Here is an 18,273-nt window from a genome sequence, read left to right as displayed (position 1 = left end):
TGAATCTTCACACCTTCCACAAGAAAAAGCATTTATTATCTTTTACAATTCCCATTAAGATCATTGAAGGCTCTTGGAGCTCAGAGAAGAAGGGAAGGATTAATGGAACTCTGGAGGGAAGGAATGCCATCCAGAGGGACCTTGACACGCTTGTGAGGTGGGCTGATGCCAACCTTATGAGGTTTAGCCATGCTAAGCGCAAGGTCCTACACCTGGGTCAGAGCAATCCCAGGCACAGCTACAGACTGGGCAAAGAAGAGATTCAGAGCAGCCCTGCGGAGAACGGCTTGGGGGTGTTTGTCGATGAGAAAATGAACATGAGCCGGCTTCAGTGTGCGCTCGCAGCCCAGAAAGCCAACCGTATCCTGGGCTGCATCAAAAGGAGCGTGACCAGCAGGTCGAAGGAGATGATCCTGCCCCTCTACTCTGCTCTTGTGAGACCTCACCTGGAGTATTGTGTGCAGTTCTGGTGTCCTCAACATAAAAAGGACATGGAACTGTTGGAACAAGTCCAGAGGAGGGCCACGAGGATGATCAGGGGACTGGAGCACCTCCCATATGAAGATAGGCTGAGGAAGTTGAGGCTGTTCAGCCTGGAGAAGAGAAGGCTGCATGGAGACCTCATAGCAGCCTTCCAGTATCTGAAGGGGGCCTATAGGGATGCTGGGGAGGGACTCTCCATCAGGGACTGTAGTGATAGGACAAGGGGTAAAGGGTTAAAACTTAAACAGGGGAAGTTTAGATTGGATATAAGGAGGAAGCTCTTTACTATAAGGGCGGTGAGGCACTGGAATGGGTTGCCCAAAAAAGTTGCAATTGCTCCGTCCCTGGCAGTGTTCAAGGCCAGGTTGGGCAAAGCCTTGGGTGGCATGGTTTAGAGTGAGGTGTCCCTGCCCATGGCAGGGGGTTGGAACTAGATGATCTTGAGGTCCTTTCCAACCCTCATGATTCTATGATTCTAGGAATATAAATCTTTGAGTTCTGGAAGGAGGTTGGGCTGGCTGCAGTTGTATGTAAACCCATCCATTGAATGCTAGTCCATGCACCACAGCCTTCAACATTTGGTATAGGCTTGTGGGAGCTTAACTGTGGTTCTGCATATTGATAAGCAGTGTTTTGGGCTATGAATTGCTAACTCTGTCCATGCCAAGAGATACTGATTTTGTGAGAAGCTGCATTTGGTCATGTTTGGAGTCGGAGAAGGACAGCTGCTGGGCATTCCTTTAATTGCCTAAACAAGGAAATTCTGAGCAATTTGTGTCATTATTAGCACAGAAGCACTATTCATGAGTATGGCAATTCTTTTTTTTTAAATTTTGCTTCTTTCTTATTTGAAATTCCCCTTTTTTCTAAACACCTTTCTTTACAGGTACCAGAGTCATTTAGTGGAATCTGGTCTGCGGGACAATCATGTGTTCAAAAGACAGCAATTATTATTTGAAAGTAGGACTTGATTTCTTTTATCAGCTAATGAGATTTACAGGCTTGAACATGTATATTTTGCTTCATGATCTTGGCAATATTAACTGCCATCCCATGCCAACTACTAGTTTCTACTTCTCTTTTCCTCTTTTTCGTAGTTACAATACTTGGACAGTGGTTGCAATTAGCTGGGTGACCAGCCCTGGCCATCACATCTCTGCTGATGACTTCATTAGGAGTAGACAGCCTGTGGGATGACTGGAAATCAGTGTCATCATTTCTGCATGGCCTGTGCTGCACTGAGTGTTGCTCTCAGGCAGATGTTACCCTGGGATTACTGGTTTTGCAAATGTTTTTGGGGAACGCATCAGCCTCTGCAATAGGAGAAGAAAAGGCTCTGAAACGACCTTCCCCCTGATCCTAGTATTACAAACTGAGCTGAGTATACCTTAGATTTTTAAGTTCGGAAGTTGTAGTCTGAAACTCCAAGTTACATATTATCCTGTAGTTGTCCATAGCATGTGTGTTACCTTCCTAATTGCTGCCTGCTCTGTTGCATCAGACTGCCCCCAAGGATGACCTTTTTGCCAGCCTTTGTAAGTGTTGGGATATTCCCATTTCCATGAAGCCGCTTGCCTTACACTAGCCGTAAACACTTAACCAGCTCCTCTGCCTACTTCTTTTCAGTGTGTCAGTCTCTCACTTCTGGCCCCCTGCTAAGTCAGAGGTTTCCTGGGTTGAAGAATGGTTACTTTTTAAAAAACACTACAGTGGTTTACCTGTGATTTTTGTGGACAAGGTTACCCTTCAGTTTGTAGAGCCATGTTTTTTTCTCTACTCCCTGTCCTATTAAAGCACCTCTTCCAGGACTTGACATAATTCAGGGTTTTGGGGTTGTCAGATGAGGAAAAGGAAGAAAAGGAAATTGAAGGTTGTCTGGTCCATGCTGTGAACCTTCCTTAAACCAACAGGCAATATGACAATTGACAATCTGACAGGCAATATGAGTTACTGTTTTTTTTTTTCCAGTATTCAGAAAATAGAACTGAGGGGAGGCTGTTCTGCATAACACAAGGTTATGAGCATAGTTCACATGACAGCCGTGCTTTCCAAAGATGGTAGGCTGGTAACTGCCTTTTAAGTAGCTTTCCCACATCTGTGGATTTTGTAGCAGAGCCCTCATCCCCTGGAATTTTGGGGAACTAATGCAAATTTTACTGCTGAAAACCACCCTTAGAAACCTTTCAGTTTTCACCCAAGGGTCAGCAGCCACTAGGAGATGTTGGCAGTGTGTGGCACACCAGTTCAGTGAGAGCATCCTGGCTTGTGGAAGAAAAGGACTGAAAGCACAGCATTTATATGTGTTTAGTAGTGCCATAATATGTTTGTTTACTAACTGTGATTGTTTTGAGGTGATTCAGCAGGGGTAAAGATTTTGCCCAAGGTTATATAGTGTCTGTATGAGAGCAAAGTTTTGAATCCCCTTTCTGCAGTCCTGACAGCATGCTGTAAGCAGCGCATTCCCATTAATGTGATAACTCACAAGACAGAATCTTTTCCATCTTAGATCAGTAGGAACTTGCAGATATAAGGTGATGCTTGTGAAATAGTGCAATATCCAGTTAAATTGGTTCATTCTGGCACTTGTCATAGAACAGTCATGGTTGAAAGGGATCTCTGGAAGTCTCTGTCCCAACTGCCTGCTCCAGGTGGGGCCTTTAAGAGCAGAATTAGTTGTTAAAGGCATTATCCAGTTGAATTTTGAAAATCTGCAGGGGTGGAGTTCCTGCGGCATTTCTGTTGCAGTGTGTGGCTACCCGAGCTGTGTAATTTCTTCCTTACAGTTTTCTGGAATTTTCCTTGCTGCAAACTGTGTCTGCTGCATCTTTTGTTTTTCACTCTACACCTCTGAGAGGAGCCAAATGCCATGTTAGCTCTAACCCCCTTTCTTAGTGAACGCTACTGAGAAGACAGGGATCAGATGCTTCATGGAGCTTGACACGGCCATGAAGAGATCTCAGAGGTGTTCAAACTAAGCAAAAGTCACGTAGCTTTCTAAATTGTATCACCCATGTAATGCAAACTCTTACTATTATTGTCATAGCAGATGCCTTCCCCATTACACTCCTTGGCTTTGAGGAGCAATTCTTCTACCCTTAGCCTTGCCAGAGATTTCTTCACAAATAGTTGTACACAGCTCTGTAAATGTTAGAATGACATTTGGAGTAATTTTGAAGAGCCCACGTGCTCCTTGGTTCCTCTGTGTCTCTGCCAAGCTTCAGTACAGCATATAGCCTCACTGGTCACCTCCCAGGGCTAGCAATAACATTTACAAGCTACAGTTTCCTCTGCAAATATTTCCACTGTGCTACTTGGTGCTCTCACAGCTCCTCCCTAGCCCAGTTCTTTGTGATTACAGCCCGAAGAAAGGAGATGCAAAGTTTATTAGCTAACATTTATCTTTCATTGTGAATTAAAGATTCCCTTCCCCCTTTTTAATTGGTAACCGTCTACCTGAGATCACCTTTTAAGTAACTTACCCTTTTGTGGTGACAATGGGAGGAGAGGAAGCACATGCCAAGCCTGATGCTGGTGGAAGCTAGGACATACTTATTTGCAGGGTAGCCTACTGGCAGCTGAAAAGTTCATTCATTACAAAAGTTAAACAAAGCTATAGTCCAGAGTACAAAGGTTTATGAGGTTTATTAGTGGAGGAAGATTTGGAATCCTGGATCCTAATATGCCTTCTTGAGGTCAGTTTAAAATTTAGGTCTCCATTGAAACTTTTGTTGTAGACAATCAAAAATCTGGTGTGCTTTTACTTTACAATGGTGGAAGCTTCACAGTTTTAACTAGTTTCTTGAGCTTTCACCAACTTTGAGCTGAAAGTTCTCGAGACTGGTTTACAGGGTTTCGGTGTTAAATAACCTAGGAAAGCAAAATGTTAATTTTGGATTCAGAAAAAAAATAACAAAAAGTAATAAAAAATTGTGTAATTCTGAAGAAAAGTCAGAATTGCTTCCATCCATAAACAAAATAATTTCAATGGCGAAACTTCATGAATCAAACTGGTTTGGGTTTTGTTTTGTTTCGGGGTTTTTTTTGAGAAATGAGATTATAATACTTGCACTGCAACCTGCACTTTTATACAGATTTGTTATATGGGGCTCTTAGTTTGCCTTTGCCTAGATTTTTCTATGTCTTCTATTTTGTCTCAGTAATCTTTTATGCAGTAATTTGGTGTTTCTGCTTGGGTTTGGTAAAACCACAATGGAAATTGGTAGGAAGTATGTAAGATAGGATGGACAAGATAGGATAAGATAGATAAAGGAAATAGTGAGTAGGGTATTTATTCTGTTTTGACTTTCTAGGTAAAAGAATAGGTGTGGTTTGCATTTCAGGAATTTCTTATTTGATATGAACCAACCTGCAGTTCTGGGCTATTTTCCGACTTAGCTCTATGTTAAAAATAATGACGTGTTTGAAATCATGTTACAAAATCAATTTTGAAGGTTTTGAATAAATGTATTTGATGAAAAATATTCATTTGGATGTCATCTGGCCTGTGTAAACATCTGGTAGCAATTTTTGTCTGTAGCACTGGCCTTATAAGTGACAATTATTATTACTGCTCCACCAGTATTCTTGCATCCATGAAAATTTGATGAATGCCTTGAAGCTAGCTCTATTATCTCTCTCGTTTGATGCTCATTTGGAAATATTTTGTACACATTGTACTGATAAGGGCGTCTTATGTAATTATGCTGCTTTTAGAGCCTGTTTGGTCTTAACTGATGTACACTATTCAAATTGGAGCATTTGAATTTAAGAAAGTAGTATACAAATCAGAGAGAAGCCAGAAGTGAGGAGCAAAAGAAGCAAGTTTTATGAACTGTAATTTAGGACAAGTGAACAGAAGGGGTTTACTTAGTCTAGAACAGAGTGAAGGAGCTGGGGTAATTGTGTGCTGGCTTTCAGGATACAAAGGTGCTTTTGTAAAGCAGCTGTATACCCACTGGGAATAAGGAAGGAAGGCATCACTTTAATTTGAAGCAAATAAAAATCGGAATTGATGTTGCAAAAATACTTTAGTTTGTGAGGGAGATTAAGCACTGGCAAAACCAGATCAGGTTCTTTACATTTCTGTGGTCGTATGTGTCGAGAATTTTAACTGTTTTATCTTCATGAGTTTCCAGTACATAACAACTGATGATAATGCTATTGACATCTTGTCAGGCTGAAATCTTTCAACCAGAATAGCTTTATCCTTGCTAGCACTATAAACCTTTCAGTGGCTGATTAGTGATATTATTTGCAGGGTATTTTGCTAGACTAATAAACCCCATACTTACAAGTGGGTATTTAAAGAGGGTTCTGTGTTCTCTGTGGTTGTCCCTCTCAATGCTAGGAAATAACATTTACATCCCTTTGAGTTACTCTTTCCTACTTGTCCGGCTAAGTAAGGTGAGACCCAGTGGCACCTGGATGGGAGACATCCAGGGAGGACTCAATTTGCAGAAAAAGGTGTCATAGTACATAAAATAAATATGGACTTTTCTTCTGGGTCAGCAAGGACCAGTGCCAGAGCATCGTACCACTGGCTCCACATCCCCAGCATCCTTAGGGCATATGACAGGCCAGCCCAGTCCCCAGGGCTCCCACAGCCAGGGCCACATCTCAGCCCTGGACTTGACCCAGCCCTGACCCTGGACTTGCCTCATCGCCATGATGTTTCCTGGGCTCTTGGTTGGACCCGGCCACCATCTGCAGCTCTGTTGTGCTCGCCCTCTTGGGGGTGTGGGATGGGCCTGGCCTGGGGAGCCCCACAGCTCCCAGCTCCTGTCCTGCCAGGGTGACGTGCAATGTCGTAACCCCTTGAGAGCACTCAAAGTTCCCACAGCCTTTCCGCCACCAAAAAAAGAAGCATTATCTCCTGGGTCTTAGATTCCAGGCTGAGGGATTATATTTGGGCTCCCCAAATTACTGGGAGACTTGTGTTGAAACTCATCTGTATGGAATCCACTTGGACAGGAATGAAGATTTTTATCTTTTTCATAGGCCCATTTTTCAGTTTTGGGTGGGTGTTTTTTTCTTCCCCCCTGCCTTCTTTTTTTTTTTTGGTTGTTTAAGTATAATTTTGGTTTTCAGAAAATGAAGCCCGTATTTATTTGTAGCCATGTGCCTGCTAATGGATATGGAAGGGAAAGGGGTGTGCTGTGTAATGCCTACAGGAAATATTTTTCTGGTTTGTAGATACAAAGCTTTGGCACTTTTTATTTAAAGGTATTTGTATTCTGGCAAGAAATATTTTCATGGAAGCATTTAGTCTGTGTTCCTTGGTGGTTTTGAACCTGTTTTCCATGCTTCCTCTTTTCCAGGTGTCTTGTGCCTTTCCAGTTGGTGGCACTTGTCTCTGGAAGCTCTGCTCAGTAGGAGCAGGTAGCCATAGCTGGCTCTTGCAAGTGCAGCTAGAGCATGTTTTGTTCCCTGTACTGCTGCTGTTGGTGACTTCAGCTAAACTTTTCATGAAGGGTGGATATTTTTTCCTATTTTTTATATTGTCATCTTTCTGGAAATTTCAGGGAGAAAGCTACATTGTAGTCTGGGGGGCAGGGGAAAGAGACCACAGGGAAGAACAGGAGACTACAGGGAAAAAAAGAAAAGGAGAAGACAGGGAAGGGGCAGAGAATGGAGATTAATACAAGAGAGAGGTTTAGGAAGCAAGATAAAGAGCATGAAGAGGTCTTGAATATTTTTCTGTCTGTATTCTAAGAGTATGCCTGTTGCTGTCTCCCCAGGAGATTTATGCAGAGCCCTGTGGGAAAGCAGCAGTGAATTGCTCTTTTGGATGCTAAGTGTAAAATTAAAGCTGGCAGGGTCTCAGAGCACAAGACTTGGAAGCTAATTGCTCCTAATAACATATTGATTTTCACAGTTCTTTGGCTTTGTGTCAGGGTGGTTTTGAATCAGCACCTGGTTTCTTCCTCTTCCCAACTCCAAGCTAATGGCAATGAAGCTTCTGGCTTTGGGATCACAAATAAATGCCCTCTGGTTCTTTTTGTCTGTACAGACCTGTCTGTCTTTGAAATATGGTTTTGCCCATTGCTGCTATGCATGTCTGAGACATCCAAGCATAATAGCTAGCCTAAAAGTGGAAGGGTGGAAGCAGTGTGCATGTATCTTGAACTTGGGTAACTGTCCTGCTGCCTGTATTTATGGTGCTGAACAAAAGGATTATAGTCCTGTTGCTGCAGATAGAATTATAGAATAGTTAGGGTTGGAAAGGACCTAAAGATCATCTAGTTCCAACCCCCCTGCCATAGGCAGGGACACCTCACACTAAACCATCTCACCCAAGGCTTTGCCCAACCTGGCCTTGAACACTGCCAGGGACGGAACACTCACAACCTCCCTCGGCAACCGATTCCAGTGCCTCACCACCCTAACAGGAAAGAATTTCCTCCTTATATCCAATCTAAACTTCCCCTGTTTAAGTTTTAACCCATTACCCCTTGTCCTGTCACTACAGTCCGTGATGAAGAGTCCCTCCCCAGCATCCCTATAGGCCCCCTTCAGATACTGGAAGGCTGCTATGAGGTCTCCACACAATCTTCTCTTCTCCAGGCTGAACAGCCCCAACTTCCTCAGCCTGTCTTCATACAGGAAGTGCTCCAGTCCCCTGATCATCCTCGTGGCCCTCCTCTGGACTTGTTCCAGCAGTTCCATGTCCTTTTTATGTTGAGGACACCAGAACTGCACACAATACTCCAGGTGAGGTCTCACAAGAGCAGAGTAGAGGGGCAGGATCACCTCAATCAAATGGATGCCTGTATTCGAGTAGAAGTCTCCAGCACAGGTGCCTAGGAGGATGAGGTCACCTAGTTGTTGCCATGTTACATTCAGGCCTGAGCAAATTTGATGTTTGTGTTGCTGAGCTGTTACATGCCTTCCTTGAGTTTTGGGCACTGGCTGTCTGGACAAGGAGATAGATTTTATTTGTGTGACTGCTACTAGGCAGTACTCTCCTCTGAAGGAGTGTTGTCGTAGCTGCAGGGAATGGTCCGTTTGCAAGGAGATGTGCCGAAAAAGCTCCCAGATACTCCAGATGGTGAAGATTTGCAAAGTGAGAATGAAATCTCTTTGTTTTAAAAGATGTCAAGTGCATAAGTGGTCTGAGCTGCGCCAAGCTCAGGTCAGGATAGGGCATACACAAGAACAGAAACTTTTCATCTTCTATGGTTATGCAGAGGCTGTTTCAACTGTTCCAGGCTATTAAATTTTATTTGCTTAATTGTTGCAAGTATTCATTGCCCGCTGTTTGTAACAGACTGTTTGGAGAAGGGACAGTAATATCTGATTTAGGCTACTGTGGAATGTCAGTTTAAACACTGTCTGGACTTTCAGCAATGCTAGGTATTCTTCAGGCCATTATTATATAAGTATGATAATAACTGTTGGGATTTCTTGTCTAAGGGCAGTAATTTTCTGGCAGTGGGATCAACGGAGATGAAGGACATGAGTTCTTTTTGAAGGGAAGAGACTCATCGTTACAACACTTTTGGTTTGTTTTCTTCTAGTGTCTGCAGAAAAACATTCAAAACTTTCTGTTTCCAAAGAACCTAACCTATGGTGCTGTGGAGAAGGTAGCAGCAGCGCAGGGCACTTGTGTCAGCTGCTCCCACTTGTAGTCCTGATCTTCCGACCCCCTTCTTCAGGTGCTAGGGCAAGCAACTGTTTCATGCAAGGCACATCTGAGCTGAAGGCGTCAAAAGAGCCATTTCATGCTTGACTGCATTTTCTAATACAATCCGCAGAGAGAGATGGTGGAAAGAGAGCAAGGAAGGTTTGTGTGTACACACACATTGCCTTCGAGTGTAGGTATAATATACAGTACATTTAGTTCCAGCTTGCAGCTGTGGGTGACAAGTAGGAGGTGCAGACGTGAGGGGGAAGAGAATTGCACTTTGAAAAGAAGAAACAATTCCCCCACCTTGAAAAAGAAGCTTTCTTTCCTTCTCTCTTTCTTGGCTAAGCGAAGATGTGAGTCCCCAGGGCAGCACTGACAGCTGGTACCCAGAAGGTGTATGTATGGCTGAGTGGGTGTTGCATGTAGAGAGCTTTACGTGTACAGACCATGGTGGTGTGTGGGGAGTGCAGCTAAGAAAACAGGGATGCTGTTTGCAACCATGTTACTTTAATAGCACTTCCAGAAAAGTTTTCTTCTTAATAGGTCTGTATGTCCCATGACCAGAGGGGTGCTGCATACCAACTATTAGCACAGTGGGTTGCTGCACTAGCACAGCCACAGTGATCCCCACCAAACGTTTTGTAACCATGTAGAGGTCTTCTCTGACACTTTATCAGCTTTATACTTATATCCTTACTTATCACCTCGTTTGCATATTTATTACACACTGAAGTTCTGTTACTGGCCGTTGCGGAGCAAAGCATGAGTCCCTTCCAGCATGGACATATGGCTGTTCCTCAGTTTCCCATCCATCTACCTACTCTTGTGTCTAACATTTAGGCTGTTGGGAGAAGGGATGTTCTCGTTCATGCATTAATATATTTATGTAGATTTGTAAATCTGAGGATAAAAATGTTTTGGAGCATATTCCTGCACTAAAACAATGATTATCATGCTGTAGTGGTTGCTGCAGTTCTATCACAAGACTTCAATTCTACTTCCTTAGAGGACAATATCAGTTTCTGCAGGCAAGACCCTGAACAAATAGATAATGTTAAGTACTATGACTCCTTTCCACATCTGAACTTACCATTTTCTTTGATATCCTCAGAGATGATAGAAAAATACAATTTCTGTATTTCTTTCCTTGCTGTTTTTGTTTTTTTTTTTCTCATTTTCCACCTCTTGGCTTTTGTTGTGCCTCCATCTCCTGATTTTTCCTGTGTTTGAATGACACTTAAACTTGCAGTGGAGTTAGGTTTGTTCCTTTCTTCATTTGCTTTGCAGTGCCATCGGTTGTGTCAGGAGAGTTCTCCTAATAGTAGTTGCTAGTAAGGAGGAGAAAAATATAAAACCACAAAACAGCAGAAACCTGATGTAGAGAAGATCTATTAGGAAACTTGCTTCATACAGTTGTTGTTTGTTCTTTGAAGTGCTAGTAATGGAATGGAATTCCTCTCTAAATAAGCAACAGCTCTTAAAAGTACCAGAAATAGGAACTCTGAGCCTTCAAAGGCAAGACTAAATGTGCTAGTAGAAGTGTTGTAGACATTATTTTAAGTAGTCATTACAGCTACTGCTAGGGAAGGCTGGACTAATAGAAGAGATTGATATTCTGGAAGATGTGAAAAACGGAGGCTTTGCCAGCTCATTATCACAAAGGGGCCCTGTGCTAACACACTTGTCCTCAGGGATTGTCTCTCCGTGGGTACTGCTGCCTCCAGTTATGTTGAATACAGTATCTTTGTTTGCTGCTCATATTTGCCACATAGGGTTGCCTAATGGAGTTTCAGGAGTGAAGATTGCAGAGGTGTGACTTCCTTTCATTTTTCGCATGTTTGCCGATTCCTTGCAGAGGCCTCTATCTTGAGCTATGATGGCAGCATGTATATGAAGATCATCATGCCTATGGTCATGCATACAGAAGCAGAAGATGTGTCCTTCCGTTTCATGTCCCAGCGTGCTTATGGGCTGTTGATGGCAACCACCTCACGAGACTCTGCTGACACTCTGCGCTTGGAGCTGGATGGTGGCCGTGTCAAACTTATGGTCAATTTAGGTATCGTATAAAAACCTTCCACTGCCCCTTCACAATTATTTTGGGCTTGTCATTAATGTTTTTTATAATTGTTTAATTTTTGCTGGTTTGATTGGATTGATTTCTAAAATAACTGCTGAGATCTTCATAATATATTCTCTTGCGGAGAGAAAGTCTCTTCTGCATTGCTGCATGAAGATTTGCTGTCAGTTCTCCGTTATTAACAGTGTTGGTTTTTAAGTATGTAAGTTTTTAAGTTTCCTTTCTTGGTCTGGGACTGGTGAGCTCTGTGTGAAACATGCTGCTTGGTCCATCTTTTGATCAGTTACATCCCTCATTCCTCTGTCATCACTCAAAACAGTCAAAGCCAAACATGGGAGGGAAGCAAAATGGTTATGGTGTCAAGCAGAAGTCCTGTGAATCTCATGCCCTTTACATAATTTGGCAGAGTTTGATACAACTTGGTCTATCTTACTTATTTTCTAATTATTTCCATTTTCTAGCTGCTGGTTGGTTCAGCATCTGCTAGAAAAGCTTGTTTTTGTTTTGTTTTGTTTTTTTTTTGATTTGTGTCTTTATTAAACTAAAGACAACAATAGTAAAAGTGCACACGCCCTCGCCATCCCAAAGGGTTGTGTTCTGTCTCCTTAGAGTTACACTTTCCTAGAAAATAATGAAAAAGACAATTAGAAACAACTCCAACAATAACAACAATAAATAATAATAATAAAAAAAATCGGGAGTAAATGTGCTCTTAGATTAGCCACAATCTGTTTGCTTGCCTGAGTGACAAATAGCCTTTTTAAAAAATGTAAGTACAAGTTGAAGCTTTCTTTCACTTTTCAGTGAAGCAATGTGTTGCTTCATGTGAATCCTGGAATATAACTAAGAAGAGATTCTGAGTCAGTGCAAGGTCTTGTTGCACCATAGATGAGCTTGAGTGGTGATTTTATGGTTCCTCATCCTCACCTGGGCAATATGTTGTCCAGAAGTTGTCCTTTGGACCCAGCTTGTCTGTAAAAACAGCAGTTGTGTGTCTTTTTGGCTTTGAAAGTGCAAGTTTGGCACTGGTCGCTTTTAATGCTCACTGGCATCTGTTACATCATCACCTAACCTGGAGATGGAATGTTAACTCTTACTGCCTGACATCTAAAAGACATGGCTACAGAATTAACTTATAGTCTACACATGCTTGGAAAGAGATGTGTCATTGATGGTTTAACACGGGGACAAAATCTGTAAACCAAACCCTGTGTTAACTGAAGGCTATTTTTGCAGGGACTGAAGCAATTTGTGTGCCAGATTTGCCAGCTTTTCAGCTGGAAACTTTTGTGAGGTTGAATACTCCCCCAAAAGTGACTACAGGCTGCATCAATGAAAACCTGTCAGCACTCTCCTTCTATGCCTAACTCAAAAGAAGGGTAGTTTAGACTGTTGGAACCTGGATTGTGCTTCACCTCTCCTCTCTTCAGATTTATAAAACTGTCAGATATGTCTCTTGAAACAGGACTTTCCTTTTATCAAAAAGGAGGAAGAAACAGAATTTGAGGAGGAGTGACCCTTACCAGAGCCATTTGTTTTCAGTTGTTTATTGTAAGTCACATCTAACTCTTTAAGGAGACTGTTCATAGCCAAAATATCACAAACAAGAACCAATACTTAGTTATCTGACGCTGCCAAAATCCCCTTACCAGTGAGAAGCAGTCATCAGCACCACCTCTGAAGACCTGAGTATGCCTGGTGCTGACTAGCTACATATCAGCATCCCCCTGAGTGTCTAACCCTTGACAGATGTGTATAAACAAAGACTGTTTTGAGTGGTGAGTTGTTTCATTGTGCTTTTCTTACGAGTCATTCAAGACTATTACTAAGAGCTGTCTCTCCTCTTCTTTGATCTGTTCCATTTGATTACTTATTATCATTTGTGTGGTTATTAAGGTCTTTCCTATGTTATTTTTTACTTTTATTTCTTTTTTCTTTTCTTTTCTTTTCTTTTTTTTTTTTTTTTTTTGCTTTTTTAAAACTCTTGTGTGTATTTCAGTTGTAAAGCTTTCCCATAGCCCATCAGCCATGGTAAATCAAAAGATGGTATTCAACCCTTCAAAGGCCTGAAGCCTGCGGCCCGCACAGCAAACAGCCCTGAGAACAGAGCGCATAGAGCAGCCTGCAGGGGCTGGCATATCCCACTCACCTCCTCAGCCCTCAGTGTCCAAATCAAACAAGGGTTAGAAACATCGTACAGCAGGAAGGGTGGGCACGGGCAGCTGGGTGCTTGCTATAGAAGGTGGGAGGGAAAGGAAGAGCAGTGACGCATAATTCTCTAAGGAAGAGGAGCAAGGAAATTGTTCCAGACCTTTCCTGTGTGAGTGCCCAAGGCACTGCACCCTGCATGTTGACAGCACGTCTCACAGTAGTTTGAGTGTTTGTTGTGTGAAGATTAGAAGTGCAAATGTGATACAAATCTCACTTCTGTTGAGCAGCACTCTGAAGAAATGGGTCTAGAGGGGAAGGAGCGAGAGAGGGAAATTAAACAAATCATGGCTTGGAACATGCTTGGGAATCATTTCTGATGCTGAGAAGATGCGCAAAAAGGGAAAGAAATGGCTGGTCCAATAGGGAGATCCACCTTCACATTGTTCCTCCCATCTGCGAGTGGACAGGCTATAGTGTCATTGACTTGTATTAAAGAATTAAAGTTCAGGATTTTTTCCCCCTTGCCTGGCTTATCTTCAGATCACTGATGACTAGAATAAATACTTCCTGCCTCCCGCTGAACTGAGTCAATTCTCTGGTAAGGAAGTGTAATCCTTCCTCTCACCTATCTTTTCCTAAGACACTTCCTCAAGGGTGTGAAAGACGCCTTTGTCTGTCCAAAATGCAAAGTTTCTTTTGTCAGTCCTACGTACAAACAGAGCAGGCACATTTTCTATTCTTCTGTTTTAAATGTGTGTGAACTTTTATGCCAGATTTCCTTTTGTGCAGATCATACACTCAGACCGGCAACTATCTGCCCATTCACGCCGTTTCTTGTTAATAAATTTCTTTTCTATAATCTGTACATATAAAGGCCCTTGATTTTTATTTTTTTCTCATAAACATGCAAAAATATTTGTCAGCTGCCAGTTACAGGCGAGTGCACAGTCTGACCATGTGCAAGTTGGAGAGAGGCAAGGAGCTATAACATAGGGTAAGAGTGTGCACAGGACCTCATCTGGTTTCCCAATAGAAAATAACTGGAAGTGAGCTTAGAAACAGTCAGGCCTTGATTATCTTTCTTGTCCGAGTCTTGCCTTAAAGTGCTTTTCCATAATCACATGTGGATGCTCGTCAGAAAGAGCAACCACTGTCCTCACACAGCAAAGGTGATTTGCTTTCCTGATTCAAGATAAAAACAGCCTGGGGTCTTAGCAATGTCAAATAAATATTTCAGTTTTCAGGGACAAAGATGCAGATGGTAAGAAACACAGGCCTAATTCTCAGTCTTCTCTCTGCTAATAAAGATCACAGAATCACAGAGTCACAGAATCCCAAGGGTTGGAAGGGACCTAAAAAGATCATCTAGTCCAACCCCCCTGCAAGAGCAGGGTAACCTACAGTACATCACACAGGAACTTGTCCAGGCGGGCCTTGAATATCTCCAGTGTAGGAGACTCCACAACCCCCCTGGGCAACCTGTTCCAGTGCTCTGTCACTCTTACAGTAAAGAAGTTCTTCCTGATGTTAACGTGGAACTTCCTATGCTCCAGTTTACACCCATTGCCCCTTGTCCTATCACTGGATATCACTGAAAAAAGCCTAGCTCCATCATCCTGACACCTACCCTTTACATATTTGTAAACATTGATGAGGTCACCCCTCAGTCTCCTCTTCTCCAAGCTAAAGAGACCCAGCTCCCTCAGCCTCTCCTCATAAGGGAGATGTTCCACTCCCTTAATCATCTTTGTGGCTCTGCGCTGGACTCCTTCAAGCAATTCCCTGTCCTTCTTGAACAGAGGGGCCCAGAACTGGACGCAGTATTCCAGATGCGGCCTCACCAAGGCTGAGTAGAGGGGGAGGAGAACCTCTCTTGACCTACTAACCACTCCCTTTCTAATGCACCCTAAGATGCCATGTGCCTTCTTGGCCGCAAGAGCACATTGCTGGCTCATGGTCATCCTCCTATCCACCAGGACCCCCAGGTCCCTTTCCCCTTCACTACTTTCCAGCAGGTCAACCCCCAACCTGTACTGGTACATGGGGTTGTTCTTCCCCAGATGCAAGACTCTACACTTGCCCTTGTTGAATTTCATCAAGTTTCTCCCCGCCCAACTCTCCAGCCTGTCCAGGTCTCGCTGAATGGCAGCACAGTCCTCTGGTGTGTCAGCCACTCCTCCCAGTTTTGTGTCATCAGCGAACTTGCTGAGGGTGCACTCAGTTCCCTCATCCAGGTCATTGATGAAAATATTAAACAGCACCGGTCCCAGCACCGACCCCTGAGGAACTCCACTAGTCACAGACCTCCAGCTAGATTCTGCGCCATTGACCACAACTCTCTGCCTTCTTCCTTTCAACCAGTTCTCGATCCACCTCACTACTTGATTGTCAAGCCCACACTTCTTTAGCTTATCTATGAGGATGCTGTGGGAGACAGTATCAAATGCCTTACTGAAATCAAGAAAAACTACATCTACCGCTCTGCCATCATCCCTCCACCTAGTCACTTCCTCATAGAAGGCTATAAGGTTGGTCATACATGACTTCCCCCTCATAAAACCATGTTGGCTGTTCTTAATGACCCCCTCATCCTTGATATGCCTAGTGATGGAGTCAAGAATAAGTTGTTCCATCACCTTTCCAGGGATGGAGGTAAGGCTGACCGGTCTATAATTACCCGGGTCCTCCTTCTTGCCCTTCTTATAGACTGGTGTGACCTTTGCCATCCGCCAATCATCAGGCACCTCTCCCGTTTCCCACGACTTACCAAAGATGATGGAGAGTGGCCTAGCAATGATATCCCTGTTCAAACAAGGAATCCCTTATGTCAGCTAATTGCAGTGTGGCTATCTAACCTTTTGCAAGGGCAGGGTCTTTGTCACATTTTCCAGGTGATGTGCTCTGGAAAACATGTCTGAGCACTGAGGAAGCAGCTTCTGGATTACATTAGAAGCTGATAACACAGTTGAGAGCTCCAGATGTTGATTGCCAGAAGTCTTATTGCCCTGGTACTGTGCAGCAGGAAGTCCAAGTAGCTTTTTTAAATTATTCCTGAATTCCCGAACTGCTGCTGTTTTGAGCACAAAGACTAGGCTAAACCTGCACCTAACTGCTGGGGAAAGCAGCCTCTGCTTTAGATTTGTAGAGTTATACTATTTTAGAGGAAAAAAATCTTCCTTTCTGAAAACCGATGTAAGAGGGAGAAAACAGCTTCATGTATTAATGACTGGAAATTGGTTTTGGTTGCTTTGGGCAAGGCTCAGAATTAAGGAAATGATTAAACCCCCCTATGCTTGTTCTTGAAGGTACTGTGCAAAACATGGTGGTGCTGGTATAGCAGCACAGGCAGATGCACTTGCATGCGTTAGCTGCCATGCAGGATCTCCACTGAACCAACTGGACTGAGTCTTTCTCGGGAGCTGGTTCTTCTGGAGTGCACTTGCGTGTTTCTGCCTAGCACCCCATTGCATGGCATTGCGGAGCTTTCATGCTCGCAGCATCTGTAGATCTCATAACGGCTTAGTAGTTGTCAAGGCAACCCCCTCAGTGGCCTGGTCTCTCGTTGTCCTTTGAAATAAACATCTAGCAGCCAGGATAAGAGCTATGCTGGTTTTCAGTTTGAAACATTGATCCTTCCCCCTGGAGCAGCCAGTGGCTCGGCCTGAGGGTAAGCCCTAGGACATGTGGCTATATTGGTATGGCTGCAAAAAAAATTAAAAATGCATAACTCCTCTGCACACATCGATAGCACAATCCTGGTTTTAGTTTCTACCTCTGATGAATGTTGCTGAGGACCAGCCGTGTTTCCCTTTCCTGCACACTTAACGGTTTAGCCAGTAAGAAATTCCCCTGTTGTTCCAGTTGTAACAACCCTCTTGATCTCACTCGCTTGCAGTGAGACTTGTGGGTCTCTCTCGCTCTTGTTCTCACTCTCCATCAGGTCACAGTGGGAAGTTCTCCAGCATGTATTTCAGAGCTCCCCTTACCCTACCCAACTCCTGTGAGGGATATAGCCACCACTGTATGGTGATCATAGCAATTGCTCCAGGACTGTTTGCTCCCACTTTTCTGTTGCGGTTGACGACACATGACAAACCTAATCGCACAAAACCAAACCCAGATTTTCTCAAGAGAAGTTCTGCTGAAAACAGACTCTCTCTGGCTATGCTGCTCCTGATTGGTGTGTCCCTGCTCATCGCAGCTTTTTATTTATAGACTCTTATTCTTTCCCCTCTCTCATTTTTTAAGAACTGCATTTAGTTTCAGCTGCTGAAGTAATTTTCCTACATCTGTCTCAGTAAGCATAAAATTGGTCAAGTTAAGCAGCAAACTGCATTTTATTTCTCTGCCATTCTGTATAATCTCTCTTGTTGGGCCATATCTCTGTAATAAATATGACCATCCCTGCTGGTCACAGCTTTAGTTGTCCAGACAGCATCTCCAGTAGCATGGTGCTATTATTCCTGGCCTTGATTTTCTGAGAGGTCAGCATGAACCAAGATACATCATAGCACTGATAAGGTAATTCTTGCCCATGTCAGACACCATGTTCATAAGGCTGTAAGTAGGCATTGATAAACAAAAGATCCTCTTATGGGTCATGTCCTGAGATATGCTGAGCATTAGTGTGTTAGTGTGAGAAGCAATGCTCAGAGGCCCTCTAACTCAGGCCCTCCTACCTCTACTTGTTTTCTTTGTGCAGATTTCTCAGTTTCCATTTATTAGGCGTAACTCTTTCTTTCCATGTACCCCTCTTTGTCCCTCTCTTGCCTTTAACCACTGAACAAAGCGGGGCCAGCAAAGGCTTCCAGATCTGCCACTTCACTGCCCATTTCGTCTTCTCCCTGAACGTTACAAGCATTCCATTCAATCTTAGCGTTCAGACAGCAAGATGAGGTCGGGCTCTGAGGAGCTGGCAGGTCTGGGGACCTTT

The 18,273-nt window shown here is 43.3% G+C and overlaps 1 protein-coding gene across 10 annotated transcripts in view; it reads left to right on the top strand.

The window, feature by feature from the left end:
* NRXN3 (neurexin 3) overlaps positions 1–18,273 on the top strand; it is an 894,623-nt gene that overhangs the window by 214,137 nt on the left and 662,213 nt on the right. For all 10 annotated transcript variants that reach the window (XM_065685949.1, XM_065685942.1, XM_065685943.1 and 7 more), the window contains one exon: positions 10,965–11,168. In XM_065685949.1, coding sequence (XP_065542021.1) covers positions 10,965–11,168 — 204 coding nt within the window. The remainder of the gene's footprint in view (positions 1–10,964; positions 11,169–18,273) is intronic.

Source organism: Lathamus discolor, chromosome 6 (assembly GCF_037157495.1).
Source record: "Lathamus discolor isolate bLatDis1 chromosome 6, bLatDis1.hap1, whole genome shotgun sequence".
Taxonomy (NCBI): domain Eukaryota; kingdom Metazoa; phylum Chordata; class Aves; order Psittaciformes; family Psittacidae; genus Lathamus; species Lathamus discolor.
The sequence above is the reverse complement of the archived record's forward strand: the minus strand, read 5'-3'. Positions and strand labels throughout refer to the sequence as shown.